General features: G+C 42.4%; 1 protein-coding gene across 8 annotated transcripts in view; it reads left to right on the top strand.

Annotated features, from left to right (window-relative positions):
- The window catches only part of VTI1A (vesicle transport through interaction with t-SNAREs 1A), a 348,742-nt gene that overhangs the window by 264,168 nt on the left and 63,674 nt on the right, over positions 1-20,900 (top strand). The window contains exon 9 of one of the 8 annotated variants that reach the window (XM_060641502.3): positions 19,650-19,702. The exons of the other annotated variants lie outside the window; for them this stretch is intronic. Within the exon in view, the coding sequence (XP_060497485.2) occupies positions 19,650-19,668 (19 nt within the window). The 3' untranslated portion in view covers positions 19,669-19,702. The remainder of the gene's footprint in view (positions 1-19,649; positions 19,703-20,900) is intronic. 8 annotated transcript variants of the gene reach the window in all.

The raw sequence follows: 20,900 nt of genomic DNA, 5'->3' as shown, positions 1-20,900 counted from the left end.
CCAAGGGCTCGGCATGCTGACCTCAGATCCAGGACCTCTCTCTCCGGCAGCTTCACCTGGGATGAGTCATTTAGCTTCTCTAGACCTGGGCCTCACTGACTGTAAAAGAGGGCATATTTCTCACCAAACAGCATGAAAACAATGCTAGCCATTTGTACAGATCACACTGAGCTCCTTAGAAGAACATATGAGCTATCTGAGTTGTTTTTAAAGGTGGAAATGGGCTTGTTAAGGGAGAGAGATTACAGCCACCCATGGACCATAGATTTCCTCCATTCTGCGACGGTGTCTCTGCGTCGTTAAAGACTTTGCTAGACCTTGAGTTTTCCATTTCTACTTGCGAGAATGCATCTCTTGGAGTTTATTGATAATCCCTGCCCTCGGCACACCTTTGTAAAGCAGAGAGAGCCCTGCCAGCTGATCGTCACCTTGTGGCTTGAACTTGTCAGTCCCGAAGAGCAACTGTGAGAGGTCCCTTTAATTTCATTTAGAGCGAGGGATGGCACGGAGCCCGCGTGCCTGAGTGTCACTTCCTGCCAGTTCACCAACACACGGAGCCCCTCTGACAGGTGACCTGCCCACATCGGCAGTTCGTCTCATGTCAGTCTCTGACACTGAGCATTTGTCCATCCTGTTTATTATAATGTGTACCTTCTGGGTGATTTTAAACTTCTCTCTGTCTTCCCTCCTTGTTTTGTCCCCGCTCTTTGTCCTTCTTTCTTCTTCTGCTCACCTTTTTTGTTCCATCCTCTTTGCCCTTTCCACTTTCTTCTCAACATTTTACTCAAGGGCCACATGTTGACCAAACCAGGAAGCGATCATGAAAAGACCAATTCCAACTACCAAAATCACAGCACAGCCTCGGCTTGGAAAAAACTGGGGAAAACAAACTTAAGTCATCAAAGACTTAAGGGGAGATACCAGAAAGATGGGATTTGCTGTGAGATCTATTTCACAATGAAAATTCTGCTATGAAGAAGAATCTTTTTTATTTTTTTTCCCTTGATATAGTCTGAATAATTTATACCTAATGCCAAGAAATTATATATAATTAGCCTGAGTAATGTATCATTTCCGTTTGATTATATATATTAAGGTGATTAAGGAACTTCAGTTTTTCACTAGTAAATATCTGCCTTCTTTGTTCCATTCTGGGTCTGTAATGACTGTTTGTATCAAGTGTAGGACTCGTTCAGAACGTAAGTGAGCAAGTTCTGAATGCTCTCACTGACGTTGGTTGACTGATGTCTGTGAATCTGGGAGATAATACAAAGTTAGCTACATGTGGGGGGCGAGGGGGCTGAAGGGTGGATGAACCTCCAGTCTCTAAAACCATCATGTAATTTGACATGACTTCCAATAAAAAAAAATAATAATAATAATTAAAAACCTGAGTAAAACAGTGTAGATGGAAAGCCATATTTCAAGAAAAGTTATTCAATAAAGTACATGATACCACCAACATTTTTAATACTGTGTAGAATAAAATGAAAATTTTTGACATTTCAGTTTTAATTAATGATTTCTATTTGCTTTTTGTAGAGTACTTCGGATATGTGTATTACCATATATAGGAGTGTTTCTTTTTCCAATTAGAGGATAGATTTCATCCTTTATCTTTGCAGGTAGCTGATCCAAGACATTTTTATGTAAATGGCTTAATTAATCGGTAGCCTTCATTTGAAACTTAAAAAGGAAATAATCCTTTTTGAGAGTGCATTAACTGTTTTTTAAAGCCATAAACAATTCCTTTGCTTAAGCACCTTGTCACGCAATTAGAAATTATTTGACAGCAGTAATCATAATAAAATGCATTGCCCCTTACCAAGTCACCTTTAATTCAAGGTGATTCAAAGAATCTATTCATTCGAAGACTGTGCAGCAACTTTGCTTCCAAAAGTCGCGGTTTGTGGCAACCTAATGGTACACACTGACGAAACTTCTGAGCAAATGACATCACACGTCGGATTACCTCTGCAGCCTTGGTGAGAAGGCATCTAGCTACAGAAATGTGCTGGGTTCTAGGAAAGGCAGCTACACCTGGCCTCCTTGGAGAGCCCTCAAGCCTCTCTGCCTTCCAGCCCTCTGATTTATGCAAATCAGAAAGCTTTGGCGGTCTCCACTTCCTGGCCCAGCCGGCATAATCCACTTCCTTCGGGTTCATGTGACCATGCAAATTCGAGCACTCCTGAATAGTCCCGGAGGGGCTGTGCCTCTCATTATTCCTGCCCCATTCTCTGCGCAGTGCAGGCATTCAGACTCTGAATGGACAAGGGCTTAATTACTCACCACATCTGTCAGATCAGATTCAACTTGAGAATGAAGAGAATCCCAGACAAGCCCAGTCGTTTCTTTGCAATGTTCTTCATGGCCGAGGTCACCCAGCTCTGTCTTCTAGGGAATATTTTCCACTCCTTGTTTCATGACCCTTCTGGAAAACAGGGACTCCAGCTTTTGGAGATCCATTACTGGGCCTTTCACATTGTGTGTGGCCTTTACAAATGTTAATTAATCTTCCTGATGATGCACTGAGCATCAGGGAGCCCTTTATTCCCCCAGGGCTACTGATGACCAGTATGAATGCCAGAAAGTTTTCCTTACTGTTTCCTGACCTGCATGCTCCTCTCTCTATGTGCTTTGCTTCTTTGTTCCCCACCCCCTGACATGTCTCCCACATGACAAATTGACGACTCACATTACCAGGTCAGCCAGAGTTTGACAAAGTAAAGGCGGATGGTCCCCAAATACAGCCTATACCTACGAGGAATAAGGTTCTTGCCAATTAAGCATTCCCAAGGCTGTCAGCCGAGGCCTTCCAAGGAAAGTGTGCATAATAACGGGTAAGAAGGAGCGTGTCCACCAGGAACGAAACAGACGATAAGCCCCGTGAAGGGGCGCTAACACGCCTTCTCCTATGTTTCTCTCTGTGTTGCTACCGCTTGTGTTTAAGAGGAGCTTCTTGGTATGTGCAATTCTGGAACACAAGGGTTCCATGGACTGCCTCGATGTTTTGGGGGTTCTGGTTTTGTTTTTGTTTTTATTTGTTTTTCCTATTATCTTTTTTTTTTAAGGTAAAATTTCACATAACACAAAATTAACCATTTTAACATTCACGATATCATCTCTCTCTGGTTTCAAATCAGTTCATTACCCAAAAGGAAACCCTGTACCCATTCCCCCCCAGCCCCGTCTCTATGGATTTTGCTCTCCAGGAGACTTCATATAAGTAGAATCAGACGGTATATCACCTTTTATGACTGTTCATTTGTTTAGCATCGTGTTTTCGAGATTGGCCATACCGTTTTACTTTGGCGTTTTCTGGTGTGTGTGTGTGGCAAGGGTTGTTATTCTCGCCCCTTCAAAATGATTTCTCTTCATGTGTTCTGTTTTGGATAATGTTATTGCCGTCTGTGGAAGCCTGAGAATCAGCTTGGACCCAGCCTCTTTCTCTCATCCTAGGGTCTACTTCCTCTCTAGGCTCTGCTGAGTTCACATCTGAAACACCTCAGATCGATTCTCCTTTATATTCTTACTGCCCGGACCCCTTTTCACACACCAGTCGTCCCCCAGCTCATCTTTCTCAAGCACAGACCCATCTGGTCCTGCCACTGCCCTGCTCAGTGCTTTTCCCTGTCCCTCACCACCTTCAGAACAGGGTTCAAGCTCCCTATCACGCTAGCCAAGGCTGTCCACAGCTCTTCCTCCACTTCTCCCACCCTCCTTTCCTTACCCACCTGAAATACTGTTATCTATCCAACCATATGAGCCTGCCCCTGGCTCTCTGATCAAGGCACACGCTTGCTCTTTCTGCTTCCTATTCTCTCTCCCTAAAATGTCCTTCCTCTCCCCCCAACTGTGAGAATCCATTCCTCCTTCACGATCTATTGCATTTTAGCTTCTCACCTTCCTTGATCCGCTAGTCAAACTGAATCCCTCCTTTCTGTCTAATCCCGTGGCTTTTCATCTATCATAGACTTACCATAGCCAGTCTTTATGGAGGGTTCGGTGTAAATCTCTGTCCCTTCCCCACTAACCTCTGATCTTCTTGAAGGCAGAAATCTTGCCTTGCTCATTTGGTGGTATCTCTAGCACCAACCACCGTGTGGGTCCTCAATAAATGTTTTCTTGAATGATTTGAATTTTCTTCTCCAAAGAAGAAGGAGCCCTAAGTCATGGTGAGAACCACTCTGATTTAAAAAAAAAAAAAAAAAAAAAAAAAGGGAGGCACTTGAGTGGCTCAGTCGGTTAAGCATCCAACTTCGGCTCGGGTCATGATCTCACGGTTTGTGAGTTCAAGCCCTGCATCGGGCTCTGTGCTGACAGCTCAGAACCTGGAGCCTGCTTCAGATTCTGTGTCTCCCTCTCTCTCTCTCTCTGCCCCTCCCCCACTCATGCTCGCTTGCGCGCGCGCTCTCTCTCTCTCTCTCAAAAATAAACGTTAAAAAATTTTTAAAAAACATGGACTACCATTTAAGATAGTAATTATTTTGATATTCTATTCAATTTAAAGTTGCCCACAGTGGTTTACCAGTCTCAATTAGCAGAAAATGAAACTTTGCCTCCCCCCCCCCCCCCGCCTTGGATTGTGTTCTTCATTACAAATCTCCAGTTTTATGTGCAATTGCCAAAAATCTTTTTGACAAATTGCACAGGAGGCATTTTGGGATTCTGTGATAGAGTTGATTGAATTTAGGCCAAGTTCTGTACCCTGACATCACTCAGAACAAAAATACAAATGTAGGGCTACTCAAAAATGTATCTATTTATTTTACCCCAACTCTCCAAAGTCAGCTGTCTTTAAAAATAATCAATTGGATTCTTTTAAACTTAAATGCCAAGCAAACAATGCAAATGAAACTATTTTGTTTGCTGAGAAGTAATTGAAAATCTGCAACTAATTACAAATTGGCAAGCTCTGAGTCTACAAATAGCTGAAACACTCTGCTGATGCATTGTTTACAGCGGGGTTCAAAACTGGTTTCTTTACACCAGCCATCCACAAGTTATTAATCGATACTTTGCCAAGTTCTATACCTCACCTTCAAAAAATGGTAATAAACATTTAATTTTCAATATGGGCTTCATAAACAAAGCTGTTAAAAACTAGAAGAGGAGATGTAATTGGTTAGAATACACAAAGCCTGTTCTTAAGTTATGTGAATTGGCTTTTCGTTTAAATACCCTGTTCTTCCTTGACGAGTCAAGAATCCCGCAATTTAGTTGAAATTAATACTCTGTTAGTCTGGTCATTGAGTCCCCTATGGCACTTCACTAATGTATTACAAGACCTCCTTAATGGAAATTCTGGAGAAAAGCAACATATAGTATTCATGATCCACAGAGAGACAGGGATCGACGAATTTGATTTGCTATCACTACAAGCGGGTAAAATTGAATTTATAAATGACTCTATTTGAGTCGTGAAGTTGAATATATATATTATATATTTTTACATGTTTATATATTTATATATAATATATTTAAAATATATATGGGGGCGCCTGGGTGGCTCAGTCGGTTGAGCGTCTGACTTCGGCTCAGGTCGTGATCTCACAGCTAGTGAGTTCGAGCCCCACATCGGGCTCTGTGCTGACAGCTCAGAGCCTGGAGCCTGCTTCGGATTCTGTGTCTCCCTCTCTCTCTGCCCCTCCCCCCACTCATGCTCTGTCTCTCTCTCTCAAAAATAAACATTAAAAAAATTTTTTTAATAAAATAAAATAAAATATATATGTATATATATTTATGTATAAATATATACATACCCTCCCATACCTCTCAGATTCCATCATATCCTGCTTTTTGTCTCCCAGATGGCTGGCTCCTTTTTTCCTTCAGGTTTCAGTTTAATGTCACTCCTCAGAAACACTCTTCCTGTCTACCTTGCTGAATATGTTATACTTTATTCTCTTTTCTTCATTTAGTTCCTTGATTATTGTAAGATGCCTCCACTGGTTTGCAAGCTACACGAGGGCAGGTATACGTCTTTTATCTTGTTCACTATTCTAACGCTGGTCCCTAGAATAGTGCTTGACACATGGTGAGTTCTCAGTAAGTGATGGATGGATGGATGGATGGATGGATAGATGGATGGATGGATGAGTGCGTGGGTGGTGGATAGGTGGATGAGTAGATGGATGAATAATAGCTGGAGTAAAGGGATGGAGGAAGAAACAAAGCTGTGTTGGTTGGAACAAGCAGCAGAGTTAAGACAAATTGAATGCTAGGAAGGGCATGACTCTAAAAGCAGCTCCTTTGATAAGAAGCCAAAGCCTCTTCTAAATTCCAAAGTTGGAGACATTGCTCCAGACTGGGGCTCAGCCACAGGTGAGAGAGAGATGGTGACTTTGGAGACACGGCTCCAGATTGGGGCGCAGTCACAGTGAGAGATGGTGACAAGGGCCCTATCATGAGTTCTCTTCAACTTTCACGAAGGCTGTTCTGCAGAAAATTGACGTGATCTGTTTCTGTGGCCCCAAGGCTTGACCCAGGACCAGTGGGTGGAAATTACTAGAACACATATTGTGGTTTAACATGAGAAAACTTTCTCACTGAAAGAGCTGCCCTGAATGGAAAATGAGTAGTGAGGTGGTGCTGGTGGATGTATTCATACATACGGGGCCTAAATATTTGGCAAGGATGCTCACCACGGGGGATACAGGCATAAGACGTGCTGTGGTTCTGGATGACGTGTCTGGCCCTTCCCACCCTAAACCTCTATGATTCTGTAACGATCAAAAGAGAAACCTGCTCAACAGTTGACAATTATTTTAAAAAAGAGAGATTCCAACGAGGTGTGGATTATTCATCTTGTCCCATAAGAAGGTAACTAAAAAATGATAAAAATGCGCTGAAAGAAAATGTACTAGCAAAATAATAGGGCTGAATTTTAAAAGCCTCTTTCCCATCTTCTGTTCCCTGGGATGCCTTAGACAGGGGCATGGAGTATTTTAGGTACATTGTGAGCAAGGAGCCTGCATTCCCAGGGGGTGGCAGGGACAGTATGTAAGGTCTCAGTCCAGCTCTGTGATCTCAAGGCAAAGCCTCTACGTGTGAAACGCAGTGGTACCTCCAAAATAGAACAAGAGCACTCCCTCCGTGTGAAGGTGACTGGCAAGGTCAGTGAGACCTACAGTAATCTGGCAAATTAAAGCTGCCTGCGGCCGCCTTTCCATTTGGGACATACTTCTGGGGCTCCACAAAAAAAACCTATAAATTGACTTCCTGTTGCTGAGTCATTTTTCTTGCAGTTCGTTTTGTTTTTCCTATTTATTGTTGGCTCAACACCTGAACCATGGAATCAGTGCCTTCCAGCAGATGTAGGGGAGAGAGCCCAAGATGGAGATCTGCTCCCAGTAGGCAGATCTAGACACGGATATGTAGGCCCTCCTACGAGTTCACGGATGTCCAGAGATCAAGATTAATGTCCTGTGTGGCTAATGAAGTTTGGACTAGTCACTACATCACAATCCAGTTCTTTCCTTTGCCAACTATTGGGGGGACTGGGTACTGAGAATGGGGTATGGGAGGGATTTCGATTCCTCACCTGGTGTCTAGCCCGTCTGAGTTATTATCTCACGGGGGAGGCGTGAGTTGGGCCATGGAAAGCGGAGTGGTCACTGGCAAAGCTCCCCTGATGTTCTCTCTTCCTGCACCTCCCTGCATCTAGGGAGAGCTCACTCAACTTGCAGGGTCCAGCTGAAATGGACCAGCTTCTCAGTGGAGCTCTCCCAGGACCTCAGGCAGAACAGCTGTTCTTTCCTGTGTTCCTCCTCACTTCCCTTGATCTCACATTTATCAGTTCGTGTTATAGGTTCTTCTGCAGACCTGACTCTCCCCTGGAGTCACAAGAGCCTTGAGGGCAGGGATTGTGTTCCCTTTTTCTTATGGCTCCAGGTTTCAGCCCAGTTCCCAGCACGTAATAGGTTCTCCATGAATGCCAGACCAACTGGGGGGAAAATGATTAGACATCTCAAATATTAAATAAATTAATATTTCATGGATGGAGAGTAATCAAGACGTGTGAAGTTCAATGTGAAACTAATCTTTTCTCCCCAGTTCTGAAAATAGTGACAGTTTCTTCCTCTCATGAGCCACCTGGATCTTAATGGTTATTTTCTTGCAAAGGTTGTTGAGTTTACAAGATGACAGAACTGTGTTTACCTTGGACTTGGGCGTCCTCTACTAAGAAGCTTTCAGCAGAGCCTAGGAGTCAAGTTATGGCATTGTGGGCAAAAAGCCAGTGGAGAAAGCCTGGGGGGCAGGGGGGGGGGGGCAAACCCTCATGGATAAGAATGCTTGATCATCCCGTCCCTGAGTCTTACGGAATTAAACGATGACCTAGCCAAATTATCCCACAGTGAGGCCTCAGTGTGTTCTAAAGCCTGAACTTGCTCGGAATGGGCTCCGCATTCTCAGCAATGCACACAGACCCTCAGGGTCAGGGGCCACCATGCTGCCAGTCAGCCAAGGCAGGTGGAATGTTGTGAGCCTGCACCTCCGGTTGCATTTTCCAACACCTTCCTATCCCATGATGATCGGTCATTGGCAAGCCGTTTCTGCCACCTTGTCATACTCGTCCGGGGTCTTAGTGGCTGTGCGTGTGGAAAGACTCTCCAGTCCTTTTTTTCTCAGGACAAGCTCAACTTCACTTCCTCTGGCCTTATCAAACCCTTTGTTTCCAAAACCGTTGCTTAGCCACGTGGGGAGTTAAACTCAACTCCTCCCTGCCTACACCCTCCCAGCCAAAAGTAATGAGAAAAACAATTGGCCGTGGTGAGGATGTCCATCTTCCCGTTCTCCCCAGTCTACCATGACTTCGAGGGACAAGGCTGTAGAATTTTGTCAGCTGCGTTTCATACTGCTGGTGGTTGTTTGGCCATCCCTGCTTCAAGCCCAGCTTAAAGAAACATATGGCCCAAGATTATTCATTGCTACAGATACGGGACTTTCCCATGTTAAGAGACTTAGCAGATGAAATATGGTTTTCTGAACCTCTTTTCATTTACCATCAAAATAACAAGTGATGTCTTGTCTTTCAACAGAGACGCTCTTTTTACTCAGCTGGTCAACAAAGAATGTGCCGTTGTGTTTGCTGTAGATTTTTATTTTATTTGTAAATTGTGCGTGGTGCATGCTACGGAATACTGAAAAGCCATACACCCTGGCTTGTTAGCTGACACACAGTATGTGTGATTACAAATTGTTTGAATAACAGTGGACTATTGAACTGCCATCCAGATGTGAGTGGAGTTAACTGGGGGAATGTCCACAAAGGAGGATTATCTTCCTTGTTGCTGGGTCCAAGCCCCCCAGAAAGTGGAAACGTAAGCATGGGAGCTAGTCAAATAGCACAGTGGCTACAGATGCCTCTTCAGAAGCAAAATCAGTCATTTTTTAAAATTACACATCGCAACTAAGGCTTAGGTTTTTCTCCTAAAGTAAATCGTGCAAAGAAAATGCCAAAACAACAACAAAAGAAGTTAGGGCTTTGAATGGACTTTGGGAATGTTTCAATCATCTTGTGTTTTTAAATGTCTAGAAATTCAGAATGTGGTAGATTCAAGATGAGACCCTGACCACCCAGAGTCTCTGGGCGGTCTTCTTGCGCACTCTGTTTTTTCTACACTTCTTTCCTGTCTGATATCCAAGATACCACAACCATAGAATGGTTGGCTTTCATAGTTGGTTGTAGGAAAACAATGAAGAAATTTTTTGTGAACACGTTCTTTAAAAAATATTCGAACCACAGTGAGATATCCCTTCACACCTGCTGGGATGGCTAAAATAAAAAAGACAACAACAAGTGTTGACAAGCATGTGGAGACATCAGAACCCTCACGCACTGCTTAGGAGAATGTAAAAGGATGTGGCCACTTTAGAAAACAGTAAATATGGAACTGTCATATGACCTAGGATTTCTGACCCTAGGCATATATACTCAAGAGAAGTGAAAATACACATTCACACAGAAACTGGTATGTGAATATCCATAGTAGCATTATTCATAATAGCAACAAGTAGAAGCAAACCAAATGTCCATCAATTAACAAATGGATAAATAAAATGCAGTATATTGTTCAGCCATAAAAAGGAATGACGTGCTAATATGAACTGGGTAAATCTTGAAAAGATGCTAAGTGAAAGAATCCTGTCCCAAAAGACCACATATTGTATGCATCCATTTGTATGAAAAGTAGAGACAGAATCGGCAGAGACATAAAGTAGATTACTGGTCACCTAGAACTAGAGGGGTTGAAGGAAAATGGGAAGTGACTGCTGATGCGTATCGCGTTTCTTTTCAGAAGGAAAATCTTCTAAACTTGATGGTGATGGTGGTTGTACACTTTGGTAAATATACTGAAAACCACTGAATTTTATATTTTGTATGGGGAAGCTACATGGTATATGAATTATACCTTAATAAAGCTGTTATTTTGGGTCTTTTACATTTTTTAATGTTTTATTTATTTTTGAGAAAGAGAGCACGAACGGGGAAGGAGCAGAGAGAGGGGCAGACACAGAATCTGAAGCAGGCTCCAGGCTCGGAGCTGTCAGCACAGAGCCTGACATGAAGCTCAAACTCATGAGCCATGAGATCATGACCTGAGCTGAAGTCGGATGCTTAATCGACTGAACCACCCAGGCGCCCCAATAAAGCTGTTTTAAAATGAAGGCAAACTGAAGACATTTGGGGGAAAAATTTTTTAAAAGGTATTTGAAGGTGATTTTTTTCTTAGAAAATCATGCCTCAAATTAGGATATCTTCAAAAATCACATATCTGAGCTTTGGCAGCATGAGAAAGAAGGGGAAATGATTTTTTTTAATAGCTTATATCCTTTTTTTTTTTTTTCCTGGAATGAAAGATCTGTTACTTGTTCAACAGTGTCGACGCTTTCTATCTCTAGTTGGGATCTACAGCAGTAAGCTGGCACCCAGCCATCACATACCTAGGTTTACCTTTATGTGATAAAGCTCCCTTCAGCAATGCATATTGAAATTTATCATTTTGAACCTATTTTAAAATCTGTAGCAAGCAAGTAAAAAAAAAAAAAAAAGCGTAGATCATGAAACATCAACCAAGTCAGAAAACAAAGAAACCAATAGGAAATCCTCTCTATTCTGTTCACACTCCACTTTCTATAGTTTAATCTAAAGAAAAATGTGGAATTTCCTGCAGAGTGATTAATAGGCCAGGGTGGTGACATACAGGAACTCTGAGCTTGACCTTGCAGGTAAAGGCTAACTGGTATGTTAAGTTGATTACACAATTTCCTCTAAATAAGTTGACAAGTGGTTTGCACAGTTGCCTTGACTTTTGCCCTTATAAATGCACACTTATAAATGACTTGCTTCTTTAGCTAAAGCAATCCTTATTTTAGATGTGACATGTGTTAAGTAAACAGTCTGATAGGGAACCCTAGCTTCCTAGCCTTCCTAGCCAGGTCAGATTATCAGAGTTGCTGGGGGACAAGAGTTGGGGGAGCCTGAAACTCAGCTTCAAGATGTGGCTGTATTTACAGGGCATAAGAAACTCAAAATTGTCTTCCTCCTTCTAGTGTGAAGTAGACTGGTAGATTTGAGAAGGTGATTCCACAAATGGCCAGAAATGTTCCAGGAGTGGAAGCTGCTAAATGATTTGCAGTAAATGACTAGGAGGTTGATTTCTAGTGTTCTAGTGTGTTTTGAAGGGGCCAAGTCCATAAGAAAGTAAAATCTTTGGTATCTCTTCAAAAATATCATGGAGAAAAGGCTTCTAGTTAGAATTTCTGTTCTGTGATCGTTTTCAAAAAAAGAAGATGTTATCCTTTTATCATCTAGAGAATATAATTTATTGAGATATTTTTATTTACAGATGTCCTACCTCCCCCTACTTAAGGGGCAAGTTACAAAAAGCCATTATAAATGAACAGGAAGTGTAGTTTCAGATGATAAATCAAAATACTGCTTGGGAAAATAACTTTATTTGTAGGTTTATAAGTCAAGTACCTTTATTGAACCTAATATATCCTGATTTGTTAAGTGAAAAGAGCTTTGCTAATAACATTGTTGATTTAACTGAGATCTATTCGTGTGTGTGTGTGTGTGTGTGTGTGTGTGTGTCTTCCTGAATGAGTTAAGCATTTGGAAAATGAATTGATTTTTATTTGTACATACAAAGATAATACCATTTATGCTTTCCAGGTCTAGAGTATGACAAGCCTTGAGCTCATCTGAAAAACAGAACATTATTAGGGCTCAGAGGTTAAATTTACCATCCCACCGTCAAGCCCATGAACGTTCCTTCGAAACAATGTGCAGACCCATTATAAATCATCCTCATTCACATTCGCTCTTACATAAGATGAAGCTCGTCAACCTGAAAATGTTTACTGCTTGCAGAGATGACTCACTCAGTCATCTTTGTATTTATTTCATCATTTCACTCAGTCATCTGTAGGCATTTGTAACAAAAGGATTGCCGTCCACTTTCTGGCTGGCCGTGTGCTTGGTCAAGGGCTGGCGCTAATCTGTCCTGCCATGTGGCTTCTCGCTGCAAGTTGTCAATACTCACTAACCATTAACTATTAACAACAACATCCTCGGCCCCTGTGTCTGAGCCATTTCACTTCCTCCCCAGCTGGGAGGAGGCACCCTATTAGATGGACTCACGTCCCTGTTAGTCCCTGTTAGAGGACTCAGAGGGAGTCCTCTCTGCCTGTGGAAAGTCTGGATCTCCTGAGGGTTGGCTTTAAACCCTGCATGGCAAGCCCCAGCTTCATGATCTTCCCACCACAGTGGGACAGACAGGTTTCCGTCAGTTTTCTCTCTCAACGCAGTACTCTCTTAAAAATAAAAAAAAAAAAACAAGACTTTTGGTATATACATTTTCTTCTTACCTATTGATTCCCCAAGTGTATACATTCCTCGTGCTCACCACGATAAGTGACGTCATCACCCGTCACCATCCAACAGTCTTATGATATTATCAACTGGATTCCCTGGGCTGTACTTGTTTTTCATCCCCGTGACTTATTTCATTTATAACTGGGCATTTCTACCTTAAATATCCTGTATCTATTTCACCTCATCTATTTTACATTTTTTAAATCGAATATTTCAAAAAGGAAAACTATAGGCCATCACATACTAAACACCCTTCTTCTCAGCACAAGCTTAAGAATTAATAATTTGCAAATACAAAGGAAGCCCTTATTCAACGTCAGGAAGAGTTTATAAGACCAAGTCTGCAGCCCCTTAAAGAAATCCAGATAAAATACTGAGATGCACCCTGTGAGGGGAAAGCAAGATGATGCTCGTGGAAGCGGGGGGAGGGGGAGGTGGGGGGGTTGCACTTTTGCTTCTCTGGATTGCATTTTTTATATTCCAAATATTTGACCCATAAGAGATCACTGATACGCAATTATTTTCAGCCGTCAAAAGGGACAGTTGATGTGGTCAGCCTCACAGCAGGAAGGCAAATGTCCACTGAGGAAACCAAAATCCAGCCCACATTTTCTCTCGTCTAGATCATTAGCTGAGCCTCAGAATTGGCTGCCCTGCCTCATTTCTCAACCCCTTCCGATTGATTCTCCTCCACTCTCTTGCCACAAGCATATGTATATGATCGGGCTCTCACAGCAAGCCGGCTGCATTGCAGAGTCGGCCCCTGCTCATTGCTTGTCTTCCTTCAGCCACACAAGGAGCGATGAGACAGCCAGGGGCAGATCCAAGTTTTGTCGGATCTGAGGCTTAGACAGTTCGGGCTACCCTGCTGCAGAGAGGTGAAGTTCAAAATTGGTGATGAAAGTTACCGTTTGTTTGGGTCAAGAAAAGAAAGCACAAGAGAGCTTTTAAAACAGGCAAATACTGCAAACACCACAAAGTCCAGAATTTACCATTCTTCTCTCTGTATATTTTTAGCTGCAGATTCTTTGACCATTTCTTCCTATAGCAATTATTTCATAATAGAATTTTCTATGGAGGGATTAGAAAGAGACAGGAGTCTTTCCTCTAACATGCTTGAGCTAAACCTGTTTATTATTATTGAGTGTTTAAAATTTTCTTTTTGCTTCACAGCTCAAAATTAGTGATGTCATAAAAGTTTTTAAGATTGTTGTCACTTTTTTCCTCGCTTTCTTCCTAGACATGCACTGCAGGATTTGTAAATGTTCCCATAGACTAGCTTTTGGCTCCATATATTTCTTTTTCTCTACTCTCACACACCTCTAGCACCAGGGGCTGTAAGACACGTTCATGTCACGGTATGACCTCAGGCCCTGCCCCTTTGTGTCCCAGCATTAGATGAGTTGGCCATTACCAGCCCAGGACAGCTAGCGATAATTTAATCAAACATGGAAATGACTGCAAAACACCCAAACATATCCCACTGCCTCCAAAGTAGATTATTTCCAACTCAAACTTCCTTTAGCTGGATTCCAGAAAGGCCCACAGCCACTCCAGTGCTACCCAACGTAAGAGAGAGTCAGAGCAGAGACAGCTGATGGGTGGATTACAGCTAAGGTATCTTCTTTTTGTAAATTGTACAAGATATGTGACCAAAGGAATGTATTTCTGGGGGCTTAGAAGGAGCCCAAACAAGGGAGGGATTGACCCAGAAGGCAGTAAGAAGCTGCATTCACTTCACAGGAAACATGCTTAAGGTCACTCACCTAGCAAGTGACAGGGCTGGGACTTGAACATAGTCTTTAGAGGACAAACTCTACTAAATTGTATTAATTCACATCTGATTTTGCAATACCTTTCCTTTCTGTATGCCCGCTTAGCACACACATAGAGACGTTGGTCAGCATTTACTACATAAAAAACAGGCATCCAGATCTTGAAACAGATTTGCTATATTCCTAATCACCCATGAGACAACTTTTTTTTTTTTTAAGACTCTGGAATTTCTGTGTGAAATAAATGTTATCATGATATGGAATTTCAGGTCGCTCTGTACTAAACAAAACTCACTACCTCTACTCCAACCATGTGCTACAAATCATGTCTCTCCTCATTCAGGGAACATACTTCAGTCTGCCCCAAAGGTTGATAAATATAGGACAGTCCTCTTAATGTTTATTCTGGTGTCCTAAGAGCCATAGTTCGGAAATGATGGGACAGTCCCAAATAGAAGGAGAACAGCCAGCAGAGGCCCTGCTCTCAGTGCCCTGGCACCTGCAGAAGAAAGGTTTTCTTCGATAAACCTTGCAATGTCTGTAGTCCTCGCTTATGTACATGGGCGGAACTCTCTCTCAGAACAAGTGTGTTTGCCAAATCATAGGGTAAAGTATCTTCCAAGTCCACTTGTTTCAGAAGAAAGACAGGATAAGGGAAGTGGCAGAAGCAGTGATAGGAAAGGAGTTTTCCACACTAACAAGTGTGAACTGATAAGCCTGACCTGTAAGGCAAATGTTGAGGGTCCTGAGTATACCTCTCATGCCGAAATTAGCTGAGCAAATTTGATTTGGCTTTCCATTTTCTAATGGAAAAAATCCCTAGGGAGAAAGAAAACTCAATGTTTATTGCCATGATGAATCTTATCTGCTGGGCTTTTCTACTAAATAAATCAATGGAATCACTTTCCAAGATGCCTGAAATCTAAGGCATGCCGTGATTAAAATATAGTAAACATAATATTCCAGTCCTTACTATGCTCCAGTCCCCTGGGCTAGGTGTGTTTACATTGTTTATTTCATTTCATCCTCACAAGAACCTGATGAGGCTGTTTCAATTTACAGATGAAGGAAATGAGGCTCAGAGAGATTCAGTCACTTACCCAGCCCAGCCACACAGCCAGCAAGTGCCAGAGGCCAGATTTAAACCAAGGCAGTAGACTTGGGAGCCTGTGCACTTATCTGCTCTGTTGTACACGGAGAGATCTGTGTGCATCCTACTGCTATCTCCCTGCTCACCCTGACCCTGCCTCCCTGGACAGTTCCCAGAGGAGGGGGCATGCTTTGAGAAACTCTCTGAATGTTACCCTATAATATTGCAAAGCAAATAAGGGTTATTTGTATCATCTGCCCTTATTAGCTGCCCCCCCCCACCCCCCGTCTCATTGCACCTAAAATAAAACGTAAGAATGTTGGGAAGGGAGCAAAATGAGTATTTATTGATCCCTGAAAGCACTGATATATGCTTGATTCTTCTTTACCCCTGTCTGGAGGCCCAGGCTCTGCAAAAGGAAGTCCTCGATGAGGATTAAAGCGAGTGTGACTGCTTCTCTCTGGCAAACTCAGGTTACTGGGAGGTATCTGAGGTTGTATCTTAGGAACTGAAACAGAGTCTTCAGTATGTTGCTGATTTATACTGAAAAACTCTGCCAGGAAGCTTTTGAAAAGTTCTTAGGAAGGGCGGCCATATTCACGTGGTCCAGGCATAGAATATGGTGGCAATGCAGTGCCCAGACCAAGGGTCCTGGGGGGAAGTCCCTGTCTGGGGCTTGTAGTCACATTGGAGCGGAAGCAATGGGCCAAGGCCAAGATGACATGAGGGAACCTCGGGAGAATATGTGCTCCAACCCCTCATTTTGTTGATGGGGAAACTGAGGCCCAGGGAGAGGACGTGACCTACCGCAGGTTACTCAGCTAGCTGTGTTGAAACCAGCACTAGAATTCCTTCGAAGACACTCCTTCCGCCATCACTGCTGACATGCCCGCCTCAGGGCAACATCACCCAAGCAGACAGGTACCTTCCACGGTACATCCTAAATACTTCATGTCAGTTTGTCAACCAGTGATCCGATTTGGGCTTGCATTTGAGAATTGTACTGAGAAGACCGATTACCAAGAGAAGCGATGCTCTTTTTTCTCCGCTGGTTAAATTCCCAGTGTATAGCAATAAAAGAGCTCGTGAAATAGACGATTTTAAGGCGATGGGGATTAAGGAGTGCACCCGTCATGATGAGCACCAGGTAATGTATGGAAGTGTCGAATCACTATATTGTACACCCGAAACTAATATAACACTACCTGTTAACTAACTGGAATTAAAATAAAAACCTTAAAAGCCATTGAAAAAGAAAAAAAATAAGTAAATAGACTATTCCTATAGTTGATGACTCATCTACAGTAACCCATGTTATCGTATTACCTGAGCCAATCAAGTTTTTTTCCAGAGTTATATTCCACAGCAGAGATGCAGGGAGGTTGCCCAGCAAATTCTCTTTTGCTTGTTCTGAAAGCAAGAAATGTTCTGGATGACTGTACACATGTACGAGAATTTCACACAGATAACACCTGTTATTCTTTTCCTCTTCAAGGTAATTTATTTCACTAAATATACTTGGAAAGAGTTGGGGGAAATCAAACAGTTTTTCACATCAATCCATCTTTACCAATAGATTTTTTTTTTTTTTTAGAAAATGTTTTTATCTTATATTCTATTTGCTTTAAATATATTCTCATCAAAACCCTGGAGCAACAGATTTAGCTTACTCAAATTATGGAAAGATCCACTGGATAACCCAATTAGCAAAACCACCCTTCACTGTCAAGCAAAACCACCAAAGTGGACTCCTTTTCTGATGGAACCAGTCTGATTTCATATTTTGTTTTAGTAAATGTGTTAGTACGCATCCCTGGGACAGCCAGGTCACTGCTCAGTTCTAATTCGAAGGTAGGTGGGAAGCTAGAAGGGAGGACGTAGGTAGATGCGTAGAGCATGGAGCAAATTTGTCACCTGAGGGGCGTAAGGTACTGCCACTATCAAGGCATCCCACTGACACTATCTTTGCTTTGTCTGCACGAGACTCAGGAAAGCTATATTCTTTGAAAATAAGTTGGGAGATGGAACAGGTGAAGTCATTACATTTTCAGTGGACAAAAATTTTCCAACCTTGCACCACTTGACAATATATCTAAATTTGGACCATCCCAGCACGGGCTGAACATTGTGCTTTAATCTTACTAGGAATGGGTGTAAAACAGGAGGAAACTCAAAGCTCCAACCTGGATCTCTGGTCCTTGATTAACATTGTAGCGACTTATAGCATGACTCCACATGGCCTCTTTATTTGCCTCTACGAAGGTAGCAAAGCAGCCTGGGGCAAAGCCACTTAATTAAGTGGGAGAAGGCAACTGAGGAAAGATAGTAGAGAAAGAACTGCTAGCAAGATGCTTGGATCACAGGGATGTTCTCAAAAGATTGGTTTCAGCAAATAACACATATGGGAGCTAGGGATCTGGAAACAGATTGTCCTAAACTTAGCTATACTCCGATCTGAAGACTTTAAGAGAAAGCCTTACAGGTACTGACAACTGACAAAAGGTAGTGAAACGTCTTGCAATCCCCTTGCTCTAGAAAAGGACAGGATAAGGGAAGTGGCAGGTGCGGTGATAGGACTAGTTGTTAGTTGTTAGGATGTTCATTGCTACATTGGAAGAGCAGAAATTTATTTATTTATTTATTTATTTATTTATTTATTTATTTAATATATGAAATTTATTGTCAAATTGGTTTCCATACAACACCCAATGCTCATCCCAAAAGGTGCCCTCCTCAATACCCATCACCCACCCTCCCCCCCTCCCACCCCCCATCAACCCTCAGTTTGTTCTCAGTTTTTAACAGTCTCTTATGCTTTGGCTCTCTCCCACTCTAACCTCTTTTTTTTTTTTTTCCTTCCCCTCCCCCATGGGTTTCTGTTAAGTTTCTCAGGATCCACATAAGGGGGAAAACATATGGTATCTGTCTTTCTCTGTGTGGCTTATTTCACTTAGCATCACACTCTCCAGTTCCATCCACGTTGCTACAAAAGGCCATATTTCATTCTTTCTCATTGCCACGTAGTATTCCATTGTGTATATAAACCACAATTTCTTTATCCATTCATCAGTTGATGGACATTTAGGTGGAAGAGCAGAAATTTAAAAGCAACATAAATGTTCAGCAACAGGGGAGAGGGTCAATTCGATAAAATACTATACAGCAGTTGAAATAAATGAATTATATACACATGTACACACATCTTGAAACTAATATATCCAATCAAAGATAATTTTCAAAGCTACATATAGAGTAATGTTAAAAATAGTACGCATGTTTAGAGATCCATAAATATGTAGTAAAAGTATAAAAACAAGGACAGAAGCATACCTACTGGGGAAGGAGTTATCAAGTGTATTTGTAACATGGTATCTTTTCAAAAGAGCAGCTCAGTCTTCAATGCCATGAAATTGATTATTGTATTCCAAGAGGAAACAAAGAGAATGATTTTTAAATAGGTGTCATGTGCAACAGTCCAGTGGGAAGAGGGGCTTTAGAGTTTCAACTTGAACTTTTGTGGGAGAATAATCCAAGTGAGCTGCCCTTTCACCTTGGACCCTCCAGCAGCCCAGCTCCAGGTTTCAGAGAATTTGCATCTTGGAAGGGGCTGAATCTGGTTAGACTGCTCATCCCTAAGACTCTGCAAAGTCATCCCTGATTTTTGTTTTTAATGAAATTTGACAAATAAAGTATGTGCATGGAGGCTCCTGTAGAATGGCCTTAATTTGTGCTTAGGAATGCATAATTTTATCAGGGTCTCTGTAATTAGATATTGTGCAATAGAATAAAAAGCAAATACTGCTTGTTCCATGGCAACAAGGGCCTTTAGTACCTCACTATCTTTGAGATAACGAAGGTTTCCATAGATACACGTATCACATGGGTTTTTTTTTTTAAATAGACATCCAAGAAGAAAATGAAAGTTTCCCAGTTGGTTTTCCCCTATTTTTAAGGGTGAGTGTATGAACATGTGTTTTGTTCTCTTCTGTTTCCATTGCCTCCTAGATTGGGGGTGTTTTTCCCCCTCTTTTCTCTGTCTAGACTGTCAATGCGCATACCGAGGGTTTCGGCGTCCTGTAGAATGATGCCGATACTTAAACTGGTGTAAAGGTGTAAAGAGCTTATCTTTTGAGGGGAGAGGACAGAATTAAGATTGCGGTCACTCTCTGCGTAAGGACTAAAGAAAGGTTTGCTGGGAATGTGGTCTGTGTTTTAGCAGAGAGTACTGACGTGCCAGGACATGAACAAGAAAGCAAGCTTCTAGAAGAAGGCAGAGAGTGGCCCCACCTCAATGACCCCGGCATCTAGCATTGCAGGCACACAGTAGGTGCTTAATCATTAACTCCCAGCTGGTTAGCTAATCCTATAAAGGGAAGACAGTAATATTTATAATTACTAAGAAAAGAAGCCGCAAGGTGCACCTTGGCTTCTGGACCAGAGGTTGGATGCATGTGGGAGCAGGTGGGTCACATAAACGTGCAGGGGTGAGGCCAGCCAGATGTTACACAATAGGAAGTAGAGGGCTTGGGGTGAACCAAGGTGTGTGTGACCCATCTTAAAGCATTCCATCCACGCTTTTTTCGAACGCCACCTAAGCCAAACAAGACACACTAATTTGCTTTCTGCCTGGGCTGTAAGGAAAGGTAATCCCGGTACTGTGTTGTTTCCAGTAAGAGAGGGCCAAATCCCAAACAGGGTAAGGACCATCCCTACCAAATGCCAGTCTTAAGCAGGTAACTCTGCAGGGGCATTGCCCTTTACTAAGTAGTAAGACTTTGGGCCAGGCAGCTCTTGTGACAGGCCAGTCCCGGAATCGGCAGGTTCTTTTTCTCATAAGCATTGCTGTCTGGTTGAGATCCATTTGTAATGTTCACCAAAGACAGTGTAGAAGGGGGAAAGTACCCTGCCAAGTAGCCTGTACCCTTAAGGGTCGGTGGAAGGCAAGGACAGGAAGCCCATGTGTTTGGGGTCTGCTAACGCACATGTGACCTTCAAATCACCATCTTAGACACCAGCTGGTCAACCACTGCCTTCTATCCCACCTGCTGCCTCCCCGAGGTGATTTCCTAGAGTCTGATTAACTGCTCCATCAAAAGAAAGCCCGATTGGTTGTACCTATACATTTCTAATATAGATCCTCTTGGCCACAAGA

The sequence above is a fragment of the Panthera onca genome, chromosome D2 (assembly GCF_046562875.1).
Source record: "Panthera onca isolate mPanOnc1 chromosome D2, mPanOnc1 haplotype 2, whole genome shotgun sequence".
Lineage (NCBI taxonomy): Eukaryota > Metazoa > Chordata > Mammalia > Carnivora > Felidae > Panthera > Panthera onca.
Note: the sequence above shows the minus strand (reverse complement) of the source record. Positions and strands in the feature narration are given on the sequence as shown.